This window comes from Chrysemys picta, chromosome 2, assembly GCF_011386835.1.
Source record: "Chrysemys picta bellii isolate R12L10 chromosome 2, ASM1138683v2, whole genome shotgun sequence".
Taxonomy (NCBI): domain Eukaryota; kingdom Metazoa; phylum Chordata; order Testudines; family Emydidae; genus Chrysemys; species Chrysemys picta.
In genome coordinates, this window is record NC_088792.1 from 139,236,174 (window position 1) to 139,254,825 (window position 18,652).

The window sequence follows — 18,652 nt, forward strand, 5'->3', positions numbered from 1 at the left end:
GTTTGGACCCTCAGTACAATCCCACTATAAGTACAAGCCAATGTTTATTCATATAAATTAACTGTAGAGCACTGGTTATTTGTTGCAATAATTTGGAAAGAAAAAGGTGTATGTTCTAGTAACTAAGCAAAGCACCGGAGCCAGCAGGATCTGGAGTTCTACTCTCTAATCAACCACTGTGTGACCTTGAGAAAGTCCATCACCTCCTAGTAAATCTGTCAACATAGCTGTGAAATTGGGTGAAAACAGGACTTGGAAAACACATGCTGTGTCTAGGTTGGCCTTTGTTAAATAAATACATTACCCCCCCAAAACAAAAACCACAGTCTGAGTTTTATACCCACAGTGCTTTTCATTGGAATATATAAAAATAGAATATTTTAACAAGTGGGAGGGAACTAGAATGTAAATATTTACCCAGTGTACTCTGCAAAACTGTTACTCACCCAGGAGACGAGCATGATAGTAGGCGTATAACTCAAGAACTAGGTCAATATTCTGGGGACGTGTTCAGTAGATAGACACTTTATACTATCCCCGTTGTAACTAGGCACTAAACTAGGAATGCTAAACAAAAACTGACTTCAGGGGATTATTCTCACCAGACTGTAAACTAAATTAGCTTCAAACAAAACACAGATTCAACAAAACTACAAGTGTTCAAGGTTTAATTATTATAAGAGATAATTTTCAACTACCAGATTAGTACCCAGAATTTAGTCTACATTTCTTCCACAAACCCTTCCAAAAACTTTAATAATCCTAGTGCATTTTGGACTTAGTAAATATGACAGGAAGGAGGGCAGTTATGTCTTCTCATGAAACGTATAGCATTCTGTCCCTTAGATCTACCTATCCTGCAAAAGAAAATGTATAAATCCAAAAGATGTACTGAAAGACGACGGCCATTTCAGCCATAATCTTAACTGTTTGTTTGACTTGTTGTTTTGATGCAAACACAGGGCCCAACCCTGCAATCCTTCTGTGTGGAACTCCCAAGTAAGTCATGGAGTGTTGTGTAGATTTGTAGGCTAGGGCTTAGTATGACTGACTTATGCTTCTAAATCGTTTTTTCAGTGCCAGCCACTCCTAAATGCAAGTAGGTCTGAAGGCAAATTTAGCACAGGTTTAAAACCTGCATCACACAAATGGTGAGTGAGATTAGAATGTCTTTTTCATGACATAGCAATCTCCATTTACTCACTGGTATGCAAAGAGGCTCAGTTTGCACTTGATGTTAGGACAGAATTTTGCACCCATTGTACTTAAGGCTGAATTCCATCTTCCATAATAAATGTAATTTTCACTTAGAAATTTCCCAAGATGGAAAGCCTTTGCAGTTAATATTTTCCATGTTTGCTCTCAACCCAAAATGAATTTGTTTTGGAGTTTGGTTTGGTAGTTGTTGTTGTTTTAAAATAGTCAGCTGTTTACAATCAGCCACTTCCTAGTTATTCAAGCTAGAATAAAACAAGTATTTCTTGTAGCTACTGCCTAGAGTTAAACCCAATTAGCAACTAATGTTTGGGTAGTGGCTACACTATAACTGACAATTAGTTAACGTGTTAAAACCCACTAAACATTCAAGCATATATATGTCCCATACTTCTAAAGTAGTTTTGGCAACTGAAGTCCTCTAAACCTTTACAATTTAAACTAAAGACTTTGGCTCCTTCAAGCAGCTTAAACAGCTAAGAGTTTAGGGTACCTTCCATTTGTTTAGCTTGTTGGGGGTTCAGTTTAAGTATGTCTCTGTTCAGGAAGCATCAAACCAAGCAGCCCCTGTTCAACGATTTTGAAAAAGCTGATAGTCATCCTCCTCCTCCTCTTTTTATTTAGAAACCCGGGGAGCCAGTAGGGATGGGGAAAGTGGACAGGGCTGTGTGATTGGAGGTCATGGGGAAGACAGATTGGATGAGAAGCTGGGAGGAGGAGAAATGGGACTGGCAAGGCAAGAAGACTGGGGTTAAGGAGCTGGAGTAAGGGAAAAAACTAGGAATGGCTGGCCAAGGAAACCAGGAGTGGGAAGAAACTGGGACTAGGAGTCAGGAGGGGTGAGATTAGGACTTACTGGGCAAAAAAGACTGGGAGTGGAGACTGGGACTGGCTAGGTGAGGAGAATGAAACTGGAATGAGCAGCTGCGGTAGGAAAGAAACAGGACTGAGACAGGGACAGGTTGGAGGGGATGGGGCAGAAGGGGTCATGCATGTGGGAAAGGGTATAGGGTCTATGCCCCCCTGAGAATACTACATTCCAGAGTCTGGAATGGAACTCAAAACTCCTGAGTCTCACCATTCCTCTGCGGTCAGCAAACATCTGTGAAATCCACTGGCAAAACTTTTCATCCCCCTCTAGTGTTTCTTCTGATAGAGGATGATAACCTACTACTGCTATCAGTTACTTGGTTACTTCAAGTGAATCTAAGGTTCCAACCCTGCTGATGAACCATGTTGGTGTCAATAGGATGCCACATGATGGAATTCCTGGTTTTTCAGGGCTTTTTAAAACTATGAATGACATACGCACAAAAAAACTATGTTAAAAGAACATGGTTAGGATTGCATAGTCAAGCACTGAAAAGTTAGGAAATGCCAGAATTTAGGTTGCTGCCTGTGCAACATTACATTTCTTTGACCCTCTTGTGTATTGCATTTTGATGCAATCCTTAATGATGTGATCACATACTATTTTTTCACAGGACCCTGCCTCATTTAGTGCATTAGTTTGAGGGTAAATCACAGTCAATATGTAATTCCTGCCATTCTCCCAGCATTAAAAGCTTTCTGTGTTTATTCCTGGCCACCAAAAGGATGATGATACTACTCGAAACAAAGTGAGGACCTTTTCCAAAACGCTAATGTTGAGGAGTTGATTATAGGACTGACTAAGTGAAGAAGTTTAAAATAGTACTTGATCATGTAATTAAAGACTGCATCATAATCCATATGCACAATGGAGTTGAATTAAGGTTCTTCAGTCAACTTTCATTACGGTATTTCCTAACTTTTCTGTGCTTGACTTTGCAACCTTAATAATGTGCTTTTAATGTAGGTATTTTAATGTACAATATAGTTAATATAAATCAGCTTGGATACAATACGTCTGTTTAGCTATCTCAGTTCCAACCGGTGTGCAATGAAGTGTGACTTACTTATTCCTAAAAATGGAGGGGAGGAAAGGGTGACCTATTTGTTCAAAGTCTTTTTCTGTGTTTTGAATAAGTTAAACCAAACAAGCAAAAGTACTTCAAAGCTCTTTTGAAGCTAATTAAAATATCCATATCAAAATAACTTCACTGTCATGTTGCAATACGCTTTGGGGGAAAACATTGCACAGATATTCCTCTCATTCATGATATAATTTAATATTCTTAATTAAATAATAAAAGGTCACTTCAGAAATTTTCCAAAACACATGTATTTGGGGCTCACCTTTACATCTGAAAAGCATATGTTCTCTCTCGCTTAAGTATTTCTTACTAAAGTTACTGCAGTTAGCAAACATTATAAATATCTATTTCTGTAAGTTCAAAGCAAAATTTAAAACTACAAAAAGTTATTTGATTTTCTCTTTCCAAAATCCATCAGTTTTTTTTTTTGGAGGAAAAAAAAATCTGTACATTAACCATAATAAATATTAATGTCATTGAGAGTCCTGAGGGGAAAAGTTTATTTAAACAAAATAAGCTAATTTGTGTGGGAAAGGAGTGTTGATCTCATGTAGTGTCCACTTTTCTTTATTCCTTATTTCTTTTAAAACACTATAAAGTTAATTCAATTCTTTAAGTCATTCTGATTGCCTACAGTGGAAATCAAAGCCATTTTTTTTAAATCCACAAACCAGGCATAGAGAAGGTGTCAGTATCACAAACTTCCCAGCTTGGCCTATCTGCTGAAACTGGCAACTATCATGCCAAATAATGCCAGCTGTGACCATAGTAAAAAATAAACAAACAAAAAACTACCTGGATAGCTGTTCACTAAGGACTGGATTGAGATCACTCATTTCACATAGGCCCCGAACAGCTGTCAGATGATTCACAGATTTTTTTTTTTTTTTAAACTACCCACTTGGCTGGATTTGAACCAATAACCTAGAGGTTAAAAGAAAGAAAGAAAGAAAGAAAGAAAGAAAGAAAGAAAGAAAGAAAGAAGCAACTTCACACATTCCCCTCAGAAAATTTGAGGCAGACTCTTCATGTTACTGAGTTTGGATCTTTTTTGGTGATGCTACATTGAGAAACCATGTACAAAATAAAAAGAAACAGCACAAAAACAGAGGAAATAGATATGGCTCACTCTGACACTAATGAAGGGTGGCTAAGTATAAATTACATGTTACCGGAATAAGTGTCTCTTAGTTTCTTGTACTTGCTATCAGATTCTTTTCAACAGCCAATTATTGGAGACCCAAGTGTTAAAAGGATTGTTGGCCTCTCCTTTTCATAGGATAGCAGCTACTTCTTATGTGATTACAGGTGGTGAAGTTCCTGCCACATAGCTCTTTGCTTAACTTCAGCCTGTCTTTTTCTTGTAGTTGTCTTCCCCTGCCATCTTTCACACACAGTAGTGGTATTCCATCACGTAAAAATCCTTATTAAAAAAAATAATAACAACAACAGACTAGCAGCATTCTATAGCAGTGGCTCAAACACTGCAGCTTGCAATGTGCCATTATACAATGTTTGGGACAAATTATTCTGAGAGGAGGAAAAAATATATTTTTATCTATTTGAAAAGTTAATGCAATTAAATGACCCCAAGAAAAAGAAAGACTTACCTAATTTAGTTTCTTTACACATTTTTCTTTAAAACGTTTGGGCCAGACCTGCAAACCCCTACACATAAGGAGTCCTTACTCAAACAAGTAGCCTCAGTGTCTCCCTGCAAGTAGAATTTTGCAGGATGGAGCCATTAGAGATCCTTACGTTTTCACTCAGTTCTTACTCAGGCGAAGTCCCATACAAGGCAACAGGAGTTTTGATTTGAATAAGAACATCAGAATTTGGCCCAATGGTACAACACTTCAGCTGAGCAATGTGAAGCATCTCCCTGTTGCAAACTGACACAGTAATGTATATTTTGTTTAACCCAAACCGTATGCTCATAAGGCACTGATAACACCGAATAATAAACTCAGTTCCACATCCAAAAGGAGTCTGGAAACAGTGCTACAAAATTGAATTGACAAGCTTACTCATCACAATACTAGATTTTTACGAACAAAGTAGCCTGAATTCCTTTCCATTTTTTGTGAACAGCTGAAATGTATTGTAACCCTTACAAAAGAAATTAAAATGGCAGTCTGTGTACATCTGCTTTAATCTTAAAACAAAAGCAGTTTTGCTCTCTTTAGTGCAGGCATAATAAAAGCACAGATGGTTTAGATTTTCTTTACAAAAAGCAACTGAAAAGACTGACATCTTAACTGTTTACATAGCCAAGACAGATCATAGGGATCATAGTAGGTCAAGAATTTCTAGAAGACAAAAAAGTACCCTATGTAGGAGTCTCAGAAATTAACTGCTCTCACTGACATCTCACAGGAACTAAAAATACCACTTTCTGCATTGCACAGTGGTGAGAGGAAAGTTTTAATTCATACTGCACTAAAACATTCGTTTTTCCAAAAATGACAGCGACACTAATACGAAAAGAATGGATTTCAGCAGTGACAACAAATAGTACCTAATAATGTTCAGTAAGTCAAGAACACTACCCTTGAAGAAACAAAAGAAACAATTTGTCTGACCTGGTGGTCATTTTTATTTTTTAAGAATTATTCATGTGCTTTATAACTCTTTGGCTCGACCTCTTTCAAACCCTCCCATTTTTGACCATGCAGGGTTAAATACAGGGTGGCTACACTGCTATAATTAGAGAGCTAAACTGCAATCCCAGTGGCTCTAATGGAGTTGCATAGGTGTAACAGAGCATAATTTGGCTTATAATCTTTGTTTAATTTAAGCTTTATTTTAAACACTCTATTTCCCAGATGCTCCCATCCTGCAACTAATCAAGGGTAGTGTTTTGGTGAGTGAAAGGGGACAAATACCAAGAGACTGTGCCTTTGGAAAAGAAAAGGCAATGTATGGCCTCAGTAGATGATATTTTACACATTTTACAATAAATGCCCATTAGGGTATGATGGAATGAGCACATAGTAGAGGGAACACATTGAAAAAAAATACTGCTCCTTCTTAGTAGCAATGTCTCCACTCAGCCTTAGATATAAACAAACACAGCAAGCCTTGTTTTTCTGAACACTAGGTTAGTCTTGAGCAAGGCCAAATAAAAACGCTATGGACTAAATTAGCCCTGAACAAGCTTTCAAGGACTTAATATTGGTGTGTAAAAACATCACACTTGGTGCAAAGCAAGTGACAGAGCACGTGGTTTGCCTTTCAAAGCTATAACTGGACAGTTGCTATATCAGCTCAAGTGCAAACAAAGGAATCACATTTTCCTTTAAAGTAATGGCTGTGCTGAATGTTTTCATTTTTCTTTTTAGCATTTATATAAACCAGAACCTCCACAACACACACTAAAGAGGCCTGTTGCAAACTACTGAATTTTGCAAATTAGCAAGTAATTAAACAAAGTACTCAAAAGGCATCATTCATCAGAAAATATACTTCGTTAATTCTGCAAGTGTATTTAGCTTGAATTAGTATATCAGAAAATGTTCTGAAGTATACATTTGTAACAGTAAGGAACGCCTTAGTAACACAAGACCTCATGACAGCATTCTATCAAATCTTTGTACTGATGTGGAGAGACAGGCTTTTTTATGTTTCAATTATAGGGTATGCGAACTAGTGAAGTGATAAATGGATCCCAGAATCTTTTGAAACAGTTCACAACATGCTTGATAGGAGGCACTATGACATTCAGCACAATGGTCCCCATGAGGTACTTTTGGCATCTGAGGACTGAATTGGTTTAAACAAATCTGCCTCAAAGGAGCACCAGAGACAGACTATGCACACAGCCCCCTTCACTCCAACAACTTCTGGTGACCCCTTGGGGGTCATGACGCACAAGCTGAGAAATGATGACCTAAAAAGCTTATTGCCAACTTGGCATTTATACTCTGTGAGGCTGTTTCTAGAACATTACAATATTTGCTGACTGGGGGTAAGACATGCTCTAACCCAGCAGTTCTCAAACTGTGGATCAGGACCCCAAAGTGGGTCACGACTCCATTTTAATGGGGTTGCCAGGGCTGGCTTAGACTTGCTGGGGCCTGGGGCTGAAGCCTGAGTCCCACCACTCACGGCTGAAGTCCCTTGGCTTCAGCTTTGGCTCCTGTATCAGGAGCAGTGGGGCGCAGGCTTTGCCCCCCCCCACCCCAACCGGGGCAGCGGGGCTCAGGTGGGCTCAGGCTTTGGTCTCCTCCCACCCCCTCACCCCCAGGGTTGTATAGTAATTTTTGTTGTCAGAAGGGGGTCACGGTGCAATGAGGTTTTGAGAACCCCTGCTCTAACCCATTTTTACACATCTCCAGAAGTCGCTCAGTTAACATTTGTCATTAGCTCTGTTTACAAGGGTGTCAACAGATGCTTGGAGCAAAAGACGCTGAACTTTGACATCCTGCACAAAGATTTATACATTACTCAACACAAGATAAAACCAGGGTACTAAAACACACAATCTGAGTTTTAGTGCTTTCCCTGCCTCCATCCCCAATATTGCCCTATCTTTCTTCTGGGAAACCAAGGCCCCAATAACCGCAGCAGTAGGTTTTGCAAATATACCCAAGAATCATTACCAGAATTATTATAGCAGAGCCCAATATCAACTAACTAAAGAATTAGTCCTAACTTTACAGTGTTTAGACAGATGGAATCCAATTTCCTGAAATGAAGCCACTGAATTTGAAATCTAGCCCATAGACAGTGTATATCTGCTATTTGAAAGATGCTGTAAAACTACAATGGCGTAAGCCAATAGTCCTGCAAATTATTTTAATGAGTTTTTTAAACTGAAAGCATCCTGGAAAAATCCTTACAAGTGACAATCATTCAGTGTTTATGCAAAGTTTAACTCCAAAAGTAGCTTTGAGAAAAAAAGTCACCTAAATATCCCTGCATATTTTCTAAGCAAGTTTGAAAATGCAAGGAACACCATGAGGGAGTGTTACAAAACAGACACTTTTGGTGAGCATGCTTCAGTAGTGACACAGGTTCAACTGAGGAGTTATAATAAAATATGGTTTGGGGATTATTACCGAGCATTTATTTGTATGTAGTGTCATAGGACGGCATAGCACTTTAAAAAGCGAACGAACGTACAATCCCTGATCTGAAGAATTCAGAATTTTGGGATGAGTCTACAAACTCTTAACATAGAGTATACCATTTACTGATGACCAGTCCAATTGCCTTCAGTATTTTCATTAAGTATTATCACTATTAGTATTCATTAGTAGTAGTAGTGCCCTAGTCATAGACCAGAACCTCTTTGTACAAACACGGAAGAAAAAGACAGTCCCTGCCCCAATGGGCTTACAATCTCAGTAGGAGACAACAGACGGAGCCAGCAAACGGCAGAGTACAGGTAAACAATGAGTCAATATTGGTCAACATGATAGACAATGGTCTCTGTCCACAACAGCTTAACCACAAGTTTTTTGTAGGCATCAAGGCAAAGAAGAATTTTGTTCAAATGACTTCAGTGGGTCTATCTACACAGTTGAGTATGCCATACAGAGTATAGGTGGCAGAATCTGACCCAAAGGGATGACTCATCATATTAATACTACACCCACTAGTACAGGTTTGCAGAATAGGGGCTAAATTATGATGCAAGAATAGATGACATGAGGCATAGGAAAGAGCGTTTATACAAAAATAAGACTCAGGATGCTTGTTATAACACTGTGGGGATTTGTTTTAATTAATTTAAATGTTGTCTAGTTGGATGGATGTATACATCACACAGCAACTTCACTGTAGGAACATTACTGTCTTGAGCATATTCTCAAGTAAAGTCCAGCTCTAACCTTCCTGAATGAGCTCATCATGAGAAACTCTCCCAGCCCCCAGAGCAAGGAGGAAAAAAGGAAGGTGCAAACCCCTGTGGAAAACATACTTGAGTTGTGTTTAACACAGAACATATGTAGTCTTCCCATTCTTGCTGTGCATAAATACTCCAGCAGAGCCACGTTAAGTTAAACGTATAGAAAACGCAGACCAAACCATTTACAGGTGCCTCTTATTTGAGGCCGAGGATACTAAGCTATGTCCTGTTTGCTGACATAATACTGTACCATGAATTACTTCTTTGTAAAGCAAATTCAAAGAAAGTTGTTCTGACTGACAAGGTCTTTGCTAGTGATATTTACCATCTGTGTTTTTAAAGAACCTACATTTTAGGGATATTATATCTCAGCTGCTTCCATTTAGAATGTATTTTGATTTAAAAGTTTCTCTCAGTCAACTAAAGGAGTATGTAATTAAGCATTCTGCAATTTCAATGTCACAGATGCTAATCAGTTTGTGGCAATCAATTCAGCTTATACTCTCTGTGCAAGTTTCTTCATACCAGAACAAGTCGTCCCCCCCCACATACCCCCACCCCCCACATTGTGTCAAGTCTTGTTAAACTTACAGGCAAGGTCTTCTGGAAGGGAAAGGAAAGGGATGTTACAGAAATTACATTTTTCATGGGATTGTTCAGAAAGACTGCTAGCTATCCATCTCAAATCCATTATATAAAACTTTTGCAAACAAAAGCAGCTGCCTAAAAATTGAATCCCCAGTATGCTGTTATATAGCTTATACAAAGTTCTGGGCACTTTTGGACCAGCCCTTTGACATGTAAGCACTGGAAAAGGATCTTGATTAGGACAGGAAGGATGGTCTTGTGGTTAAAGCACTAAACGGGGACTCAAGAGATCTGGGTACACCTTTCTCCCACCCTTTGACTTACCTATTTGGATTTAAGCTCTTTGGGGCAGAGACTAATTTCATACTATGGCTACGTACAGCTTCTAGCACAATAGGGCCCTAATATTCGGCAGAGCTTTTAGACACTACTGTGTATAAAACAAAGTAATAATAATAGTAAGAGTGAAATCCACACTATCTGAAGAAGTGCAGAAGGATTGATGGACCCTTTCCTAACTTCAACAGCTGCTTGAGATCTCTTGTGGCATCTTGATAGATGGAGCCATTCATACTCTTTATTGAGTGTGTGCAATGCACCCCATTTCAAGTGGAGCTTACAGTGACAGCAGTGCTTTTAGGGTTTTACTTCACGTTCAGTTGAGAATTTTATAAGCTCACACAACTCCATTAAAATTTATAGAACGTGGAGATGAGGAAATGCCTGTTTTATCGTTAAATAAATAAAGGCTTTTTAAAAGGAGAAAATATCATATTTTATCCCCCAAAAAGAGCATGTGAAAGTACTCACAAGTATAAAAATGATTCAGTAAGTTTAATGCACTCTTTGAAATATGATGGGGATCCAAGGGAAGAATAAGTCTCATACTCTGTATGTGTAATACACACAGAGACACACACACTATATAGAACCATACACAGATGTTCCATGAACCTTACAGAACAGTATGCACAGCCTCAACTACTACACACACATTAGCATTACTCAGATCAAAACAGAGGAAAGAGTTTGATACAAAAACAACAATCACAGTGAAGTTTCTCCCACTCTGTAAGGCACCCAGATCCCATAGAAGCTCATAAAGAAAAGAGGATAAAATTTAGAACTGCAACTCAGCACATTTTTTAGCTCATTCTAGACAGGACAGATCAATCTCTGCTTCAACCTAGTCTTCAAACCACTTTGGAAGTTCATCCACCAGCTGATTTCAATGCAACATGAAGAAGCAACACACTCTCTCTTTTCTTTTCACCAAGAATTGAGAGAGAGAAGAGGGTGATAAAAGGGGAGTCCCCAAAAGTGGACCTGGAATAACTGGGTGGGCAGATGCAAATGCTTGGGGATGGCCAGGACCCGCATATTATAGTTAAGCTACCAGCTGCTACTAGTTTCAAACTGTCTCCATGCATATGCACAAAGTACCACAGCAGCAGCAGGGTGATGCTACCACAGTATTTCAATCATAATAAATCAAACAGCCTTATTTTAAATGACTAGTTTAATGCTATCTGAATTTTTCCTGTTCAAGAAATAGTGGTGCACTGCATTTTCCATGAGGGCTCCTGATGTGTAATTTACTGTCATCTTAATGTCATATCAAACACTGCGCAAGAGTGTTTGTATTCAGCAGCACTGACTTCGACTAGCATTCTTTCAAAGAACAATTAAGTGCCATAGAGTCATCTAAAAAATAAGTTTCCAGTGCTCAGAATAGTATGGAAAGAAAGAAAGAAGAAAAATGAAACACTGTCTTCTGCTTAGTTATAGCAAATTGCCCATTGCAGTAATATAAAGTGACAATGATCTCAAGTCCAAACAGAAAAAGATTCCCATGTTGAGCATGCTAAAGTTAAGATAACATGAGTCTCTTGAATGAACAAGGGTGCAAAAGCAACCCCAGGAAACATGTCTTCCTAATGTTTCCCTGATTACATCTTCACATTCCACTCAAGTGACTGAATGTACAATTGAAAACAGAGTGTGGCAATACCTGCAAGTTCTGGCAGCAGATATGGGGTCAAACATAGTTCTGCACTCAGTAAAGATCATAACACTTCCATAATCAATAGACATAAGTATCATGCTTGGAATTTCCTAAAGAGCCCAGGAATTAGTTACCAAACTATTTCAATTGGACATAAGCTCTATTGAAAATCTCAGCCCTACACCCGTGTGACTTCCCATGCAGCAGTATTCCTTTAAAGTTCTAGCATCTCATTGGATTGTCAGCACTTCAAAGGTGACTGCCAGGTACTGTATGACAGGCAACACTGTTAAACTGTTTTAAGCCATATATTTGTTACACAGCACACAAGTGGTTAATGCATCAAGGGGAAACTTTCAAATAGGCACAAGAGAATTTACTTGTGCAACATCCTTAATGTCAACGGGTGTGGTGCTGCTAAACCCCAAAGCATTCTTCTAAAAACACCAGGATTACTCCGTGTCCCACTAAAAGTTGCTTTGTCCCACTAAAAATACGCTAGCCAATCAAGTTGTAGGCTGTATTATTTATATTAAATGTTACTTAATGGTTCCGCAGGTTGTTGCCAACATCTTATGTTTCACCCTACTGTAAATAATAGTGTCTGTTAAAACACTGAAGGTGCCATTTACTATCAAGTAAGGGGTCCCTCAGGAAATGGAATCATTCACATTTTACAAAGGTAACAGCATGAACCCTGCTTCAAGTCCTGTGCAGTTCAGCCTTTTAGTATGTACATGCTGAAAAGAGAGCAACATTACATTTCAGATATTATGTGTACACAAGAGTTGTTCATACTCACATAATAACTACTGGGCACATTTTTCATTGTGGGGGTCAAAGTCAGTCACCTAATTCCTTTTTAGAACTAATTAAAACTGGCTCAGAGGTGCCAAGCACCAGCAGCTTCCATTACCTCCAGCTGGAGTTGTGGTGCTCCATTAGATGCCTAACTTTAGATACCCAAGACTGAAAATTTGGGCTGTTCTTTTTAGAAGCTGGGTAGGATTTGTGATTAAACCAGACAGCTAGAATCAGACTCAATATTTTTATTTAAAAATAAATATACATGTGTCATATGTACACATGATGTACATGACAATCAATTTATTCTGTAAACACAAATAAAGTTACAGTGCTTTAACGTGACCTGTCTTTCCATTTTTCTGATTAGATTATCAGTCCTTGTAAAGTGACAGATTTTACACCAACTGATGATTTAGTCTTAAAATTTCAGAAAGGTTGGAAAGTGGTTTGGATCAACATTACACAAATGGATCGAACAGGAACAGTCAAACCTAAATAACTTGAAAAATTCACTGGACAAACTGGAATGAACTCATGTGATGTTTCCACCTGCAGAGTGGGTAGAACGATATCCAACATCTCAAACTGGTACAGAAGAATGGAGAGTAAAGAAAGAACATGCAAGAGCTTGAAATTTAAAGCTTTAGCTACACTCAACACCCAACTTAACATGTCCCCCAATATAAACAAGCCAAAATATAAAGGGTTCTCTCTTATGATAGCACACATTTTGGTTTTATTACTGTTACTTTTGTGGAAAAATTGGAAAGAGTCCAGCGGAGGGCAACAAAAATGATTAGGGGTCTGGAGCACAGGACTTATGAGGAGAGGCTGAGGGAACTGGGATTGTTTAGTCTGCAGAAGAGAAGAATGAGGGGGGATTTGATAGCTGCTTTCAACTACCTGAGGGGGGGGGGGGTTCCAAAGAGGATGGAGCTCGGCTGTTCTCAGTGGTGGCAGATGACAGAACAAGGAGCAATGGTCTCAAGTTGCAGTGGGGGAGGTCTAGGTTGGATATTAGGAAACACTATTTCACTAGGAGGGTGGTGAAGCACTGGAATGCGTTACCTAGGGAAGTGGTGGAGTCTCCTTCCTTGGAGGTTTTTAAGGCCCAGCTTGACAAAGCCCTGGCTGGGATTATTTAGTTGGGAATTGGTCCTGCTTTGAGCAGGGGGTTGGACTAGATGACCTCCTTGAGGTCCCTTCCAACCCTGATATTCTATGATTCTACTTTTTAGTATCAGGCTAAGGCAAAGATGTTTTCTGAGGGATTCGGACTACTCTTACAAAAATCTGATTCTCTGCGTTCACCTGCTGTAGGATTGGGAATATACAATTGGAGCTCGATCTCTGTCAATGGATGGAACAGGGTGAGATGCAGTGGGGACAGGCAGAACTACTGGATAGGTATCATATGACCTGTGGCTCATATCAGAGTTTCCAACTGGTGTCAATAAAGATTGGATTTTTGTTTCTGCGAAGAAGATCAAGTTTTAAACCTCACAAATGTTGACAATGTTTCTTCAGCTTTAAACATAGTTACACCAAACCACCAGCAATACAACTGGAAGATCTATTAAAAACAGCAACATTTTTATATCCAAATTCCCCAAAGTTCATCAGCCATCTTAACCCTGTATAATATATGTTTTTTTAAACATAGGGTGTCTTCTTTGTTTTCTAAACAGTGATAGAAAAGATTACGAGTAGCATCTTACCTGACCATAATCTGTCCTGAATACAACAACTCCCTCCGCGCAGGAATGTACAGTGCTTGGATAATGCTGACCATTTTCTCGCAACCAGACCCGTGATCCCTATAACAAACAAATAAGTTCAGACTTTAGGAGGTGGGTGTACATTGGCAACAAACACAAACTATTCAATTGAAATATTTTTCTTCGAAACATTTGCCAAACAAGAGACAAAAGCAAAGGTCTGGTCCAAGTAGGCAAGTAAGAGAATGGAACAAGATCATTTCCCAGTGAATATTTGACAATTTCTACTCAAACAGTAATTGTGGGATATTTAGACTACAATGCTCCCTTTATTGTCAGCAAAACTAGCTGGAGCCAAATCACTGAGTCATACACCTTATGGGTTAACATACATGAAGTTACATCAAAGTGGTTTTTAAGTTTACAGCCCAAGTTAAGGGCTTTCCCAGAGCTGCCAACCCCACTGTGCTTTCATTTTCTACCTTTCCTGAAGGCACTGCTCTTCCACACCCTTTAAGCCAACTGTATTTTAGACATTTCAGAATCTCTCCTTACATTTGGGGACTGGGAAAAGGGTGTGACAAAGGATGGGAGGAGGAGGGGGGGGCTGGTCTACACTAAAAAGTTAGGTTGATTCAGCTATGTTGTTCAGGGATGTGAAAAACTATGCCCTTGAGTGACGAACCTGGGTTGACATAACCCCTCTCAACATAGACAGCGCTATGTTGCCAGAAGAACATTTCTGTTGACCTAGCTACCATCTCTTGGGGAGGTGGATTGCTTACGCCAACGGAGAAGCTCTCCCGTCGGTGAAGGCAGTGTCTCAGCTGCTGCAGCAAAGCTGTGCTGCTGTTGCATTTCAAGTGTAGACAAGCCCTAAGTGATTGTTAAAGATCTAACCCAAACCTCACTGAAGACAATGGAAAGACTCCCACCGACTTCAATGAGCTTTGGATCAGGCCCTAAAGCTGTATAACAGCCCAACCCTATGGGCATCTCCTACAAGGAATTAAGTGCTCAAGTATGCTTAGCCCTGGCAGGATTAGGCCCTAAGATGATAACTTGGGAGCACATTCTATTTTGCCTTTTCAGGGGAGGATGGTAGGTTTATTCCTCTTTGAGAACAGCCATGTTTCTGGACGCTTGAAAGTCCTGTGGTTTGCGTAACATTTAGATCTATCCAACTTTAGTACTGCAGCACAATAGGATTTATCTTAGGATTTTCTCCCACTGTTAACATTTCTGTAAGAGCCAACGACAAGGTAAGTAAAAAAAGTATCTGTCTGTACAAAGTATTCCCACAAAAGTTATTTTTCTCCTATAGATCAGTGTAATGCTCATTCTGATTCAAGAGTGATGACACAACTTACAAGAAACCAGGCTTGGCATTGAGCAATATTTCTCATCATTACTACAAATGGGAGCACTCCAAATGCAAAGGACAAAGGCCTTTTTATGTTAACTACTGACACATTATTGCTATAAATACATTCATCACCATCAGTAAGAACAGGTTCTGCCAACACAACTACCCCACAAAGCCAGCCCGTGCTTGCTCAGATACATGCTTATTGTTTTCATACAGATCTATACCCTTTGGATCGAAAGAGTCTTCACTGTTGACAGTGTGATATGAAGACAGCAGTAGCTCAAAAGATAAAACTGACACTTGCAGCTGCTTGTCAGCTCAGTCAATTCAGTTATTAGCAGACAGCTGCTGCCTAGGAAGCATGGCTGTTTTCTCCAATTCACTAAGTGGCGTTTTAACATTCACATTTTTGTTTGCTTTAAACTGCATGTACGCAAAGCCAGAGTAGACATACGCACAGACCTGGATTATGCTGGCCCCTGTGCAAGGACACTGGAAAAAGAAGAGCACTAAGTGTCTTTCCCACTATAGACCATTTATAATTGCAGTCTCTTTACCCACTCAGGTAAAGGGACTTTTCTCTCTCTGTCACCAGGGGTCCAAACTACTACAAGGGGAGCAAGAAAGGTCCATAAACCTTTTCCCAGGAACAATGCTGGGCCTGCAAACTGGCCATCACAAAGAAAGGAGCATACTCCCTGAAGGACAGGGCAGTAAACATATTTCCCCTGCACCAGCTAAAACTCTGGGAGGGATTATGCCTCCCAACACAGACTCCTGAAGTTTCCCCTGTGGTAATGTGTGATTTAGCAGTACCCCAGTGAATGAATTACACAATCTGGCCATATCTATACATAACTAAGACATAACATATATACAGAGAGCAACAGTAAAGGTTAGAATTGACAGCATGGACTCATCCGCAACTGACTGCGTGCATGTCCTTGGGCATGTCATTATCCTTCCCGCTTTAGCTTCGTCCCTCTGTATAGCAAGAATAATACCTAAATTACAGGAGTGTTGTGAGGCTTAATGTCAGGGAAGTGATTTGAGAACACTGCTGTGAAAGAAGCTGTTTGAGCACAAATTACATAAATACAACTGTTCAGCCTGATTCACCATTGCATTACTCTAGTTTTAGGTTAGCGTGATTCTGCTGAAATCAACCGGAGTCACACCCATGTACAGTTGGAGTAATGCACCGTGGTGAATCAGGACCATGCACTTTTGCAGGATTTGTCATTTCCTCTGTAAGGATACTGTCCGACTTACAAACACAAACCTGCTAGGTTTGCCAAAACAAATATTTACCCACAGGTATACCCATTTACTTCTGTGTTCAAATTGTTTTCTCATAAGGGAAGGAGGAAAATTTCAGCCTGTCATTTAAATTGCCCATTGTGAATATTTCTGGATTACAAGGCAAAATTTGGCACACACAGCAAGTAATGGCTTGGAATCAGATTTAAAAGGTGTGAAAAATAAAGATACTTCTTGTCAATTTGTTGTAACCCATTCATATGCATTCAAAATCATTTATTAAGTGCAACTGACTTATATGCTTTAGGATGCAGCACCTCTGTTTTGTTTATTCAGGATAAGTATTTCTCAAAATTTTCCATCCCAGGCCCCCATGTTAAAACAGAAATTTTTTTAAAAAAAAAGTACTGGACATACGTACACCATTTACATCTAGCCATAAAGAAAAGGCGGATGTACTCAACCTTATGAAACTAGTTTGTGATCCCAAGGGCATGTGTCTTGATCCCCCCCCGTCCCCAGGTTGAGTACCCCTAGTTTAGACCTTGTACAATAGCCCATGATGTGTACTGGGTAGCGACACAGAAATCTCACTGGACTATATTAGGTTAGAAAACAGACACCTCTTCCCACCTCAGAATCAAGAGCTTTTTAAATAAATCTTACCAAAGGTAAGCTCAATTTAAAATCTTTAGGTACATTTTCACTTGAACTTTTTACTCATAATGAAAATTTTCCCCTTCTTAGGTTTGCATCATTTTTAGATGGGACTGGGGAACAGTGGTTTGGTGTCAGTCAATATCTTTGGCAACTCCATTCATAAGAACAATTTCAAGACCATGGGTGCTCACTTCACTTTGATGAGAGAAAGAAACTACCACAGGTTGAAGTGAAGGGTTTTTGTGCATGTCCATACAAGCAACATTTTCCCCTGAAGGAGGAAAAAAGCAGAAATACAAACTGCTTTATTCCAAAGGTTTTTTGGACAGTTATGAATAAATGCTGATAACTAGAAACTGCCCATTTCTTTTTTGTATCGGTTGGGATATCAGCATCGCATGCTATTGGCCAGCCTCATGTTGGTATTCAAACAATTGGCTCATATGAGGAAGGGATCTGGTGAATGCACATGCTATCTCTCATTGTTCCAAACTTATTTTTAGATGAAAAACAACTGATCACTTTGTTACTATAAAGCTCCCTAAGATGCAATTTGACATACTGCCAGTCTGTTATTCTATGGCAAAATAAACAGGAGAAATAAAGCCTTGAAACATACATTTGTGTTACAGATACTACTCACTGGATTAGAGCCTAATGCTTTTTTATTTCAGTTAAATTAGACTATAAAAATGTTTAGAATAGCATTCATAGAAGAGGGCCATCACAATCATTTCTATAACCAGCAAATACATTTCCCCAGAGTGCCAAGAAAAAAACAAAAAAAACCACCACCACCAACAACAACAAAAAGAGGCCTATTACCAATAAGATTTCATACTTAGTCCACAGTCATTTCCAAAATAGCTTTTATTATTGGTTTTACCTCTTGGTTTGTAAATTGCACATCTGCAGATCACTTTCTTTAAGAGGTTCAGGGTGCGGATTATCTAGCATATTTTACTATGGAATATAAATATGGCCCATACTTTCTTACTTATGTGCTGTCAGGATAAAAATTCCAGCTCTTGTTTCCTTTGTATGGGAAATATATGTTCTACAAATCACAAAATTAGCCAAACACTGTATCTGAATTTGCTAACGGATAGACCAACCTTCTGCAAAACCAGCAAAGTCCAAAGTTAATTGTTCAAAGAATGGACAATTGTGAGCATACAGGCTACCTGTGGAAAACAACACGTATGTGACCTACTGAAAGTGTAT

The 18,652-nt window shown here is 39.2% G+C and overlaps 1 protein-coding gene across 1 annotated transcript in view; it reads right to left on the reverse strand.

Moving 5' to 3' along the window:
* Positions 1 to 18,652, reverse strand: part of MYO10 (myosin X) — a 248,865-nt gene that overhangs the window by 185,943 nt on the left and 44,270 nt on the right. Inside the window, exon 2 of the mRNA XM_005290206.5 lies at positions 14,140 to 14,238. Coding sequence (XP_005290263.1) covers positions 14,140 to 14,238 — 99 coding nt within the window. The remainder of the gene's footprint in view (positions 1 to 14,139; positions 14,239 to 18,652) is intronic.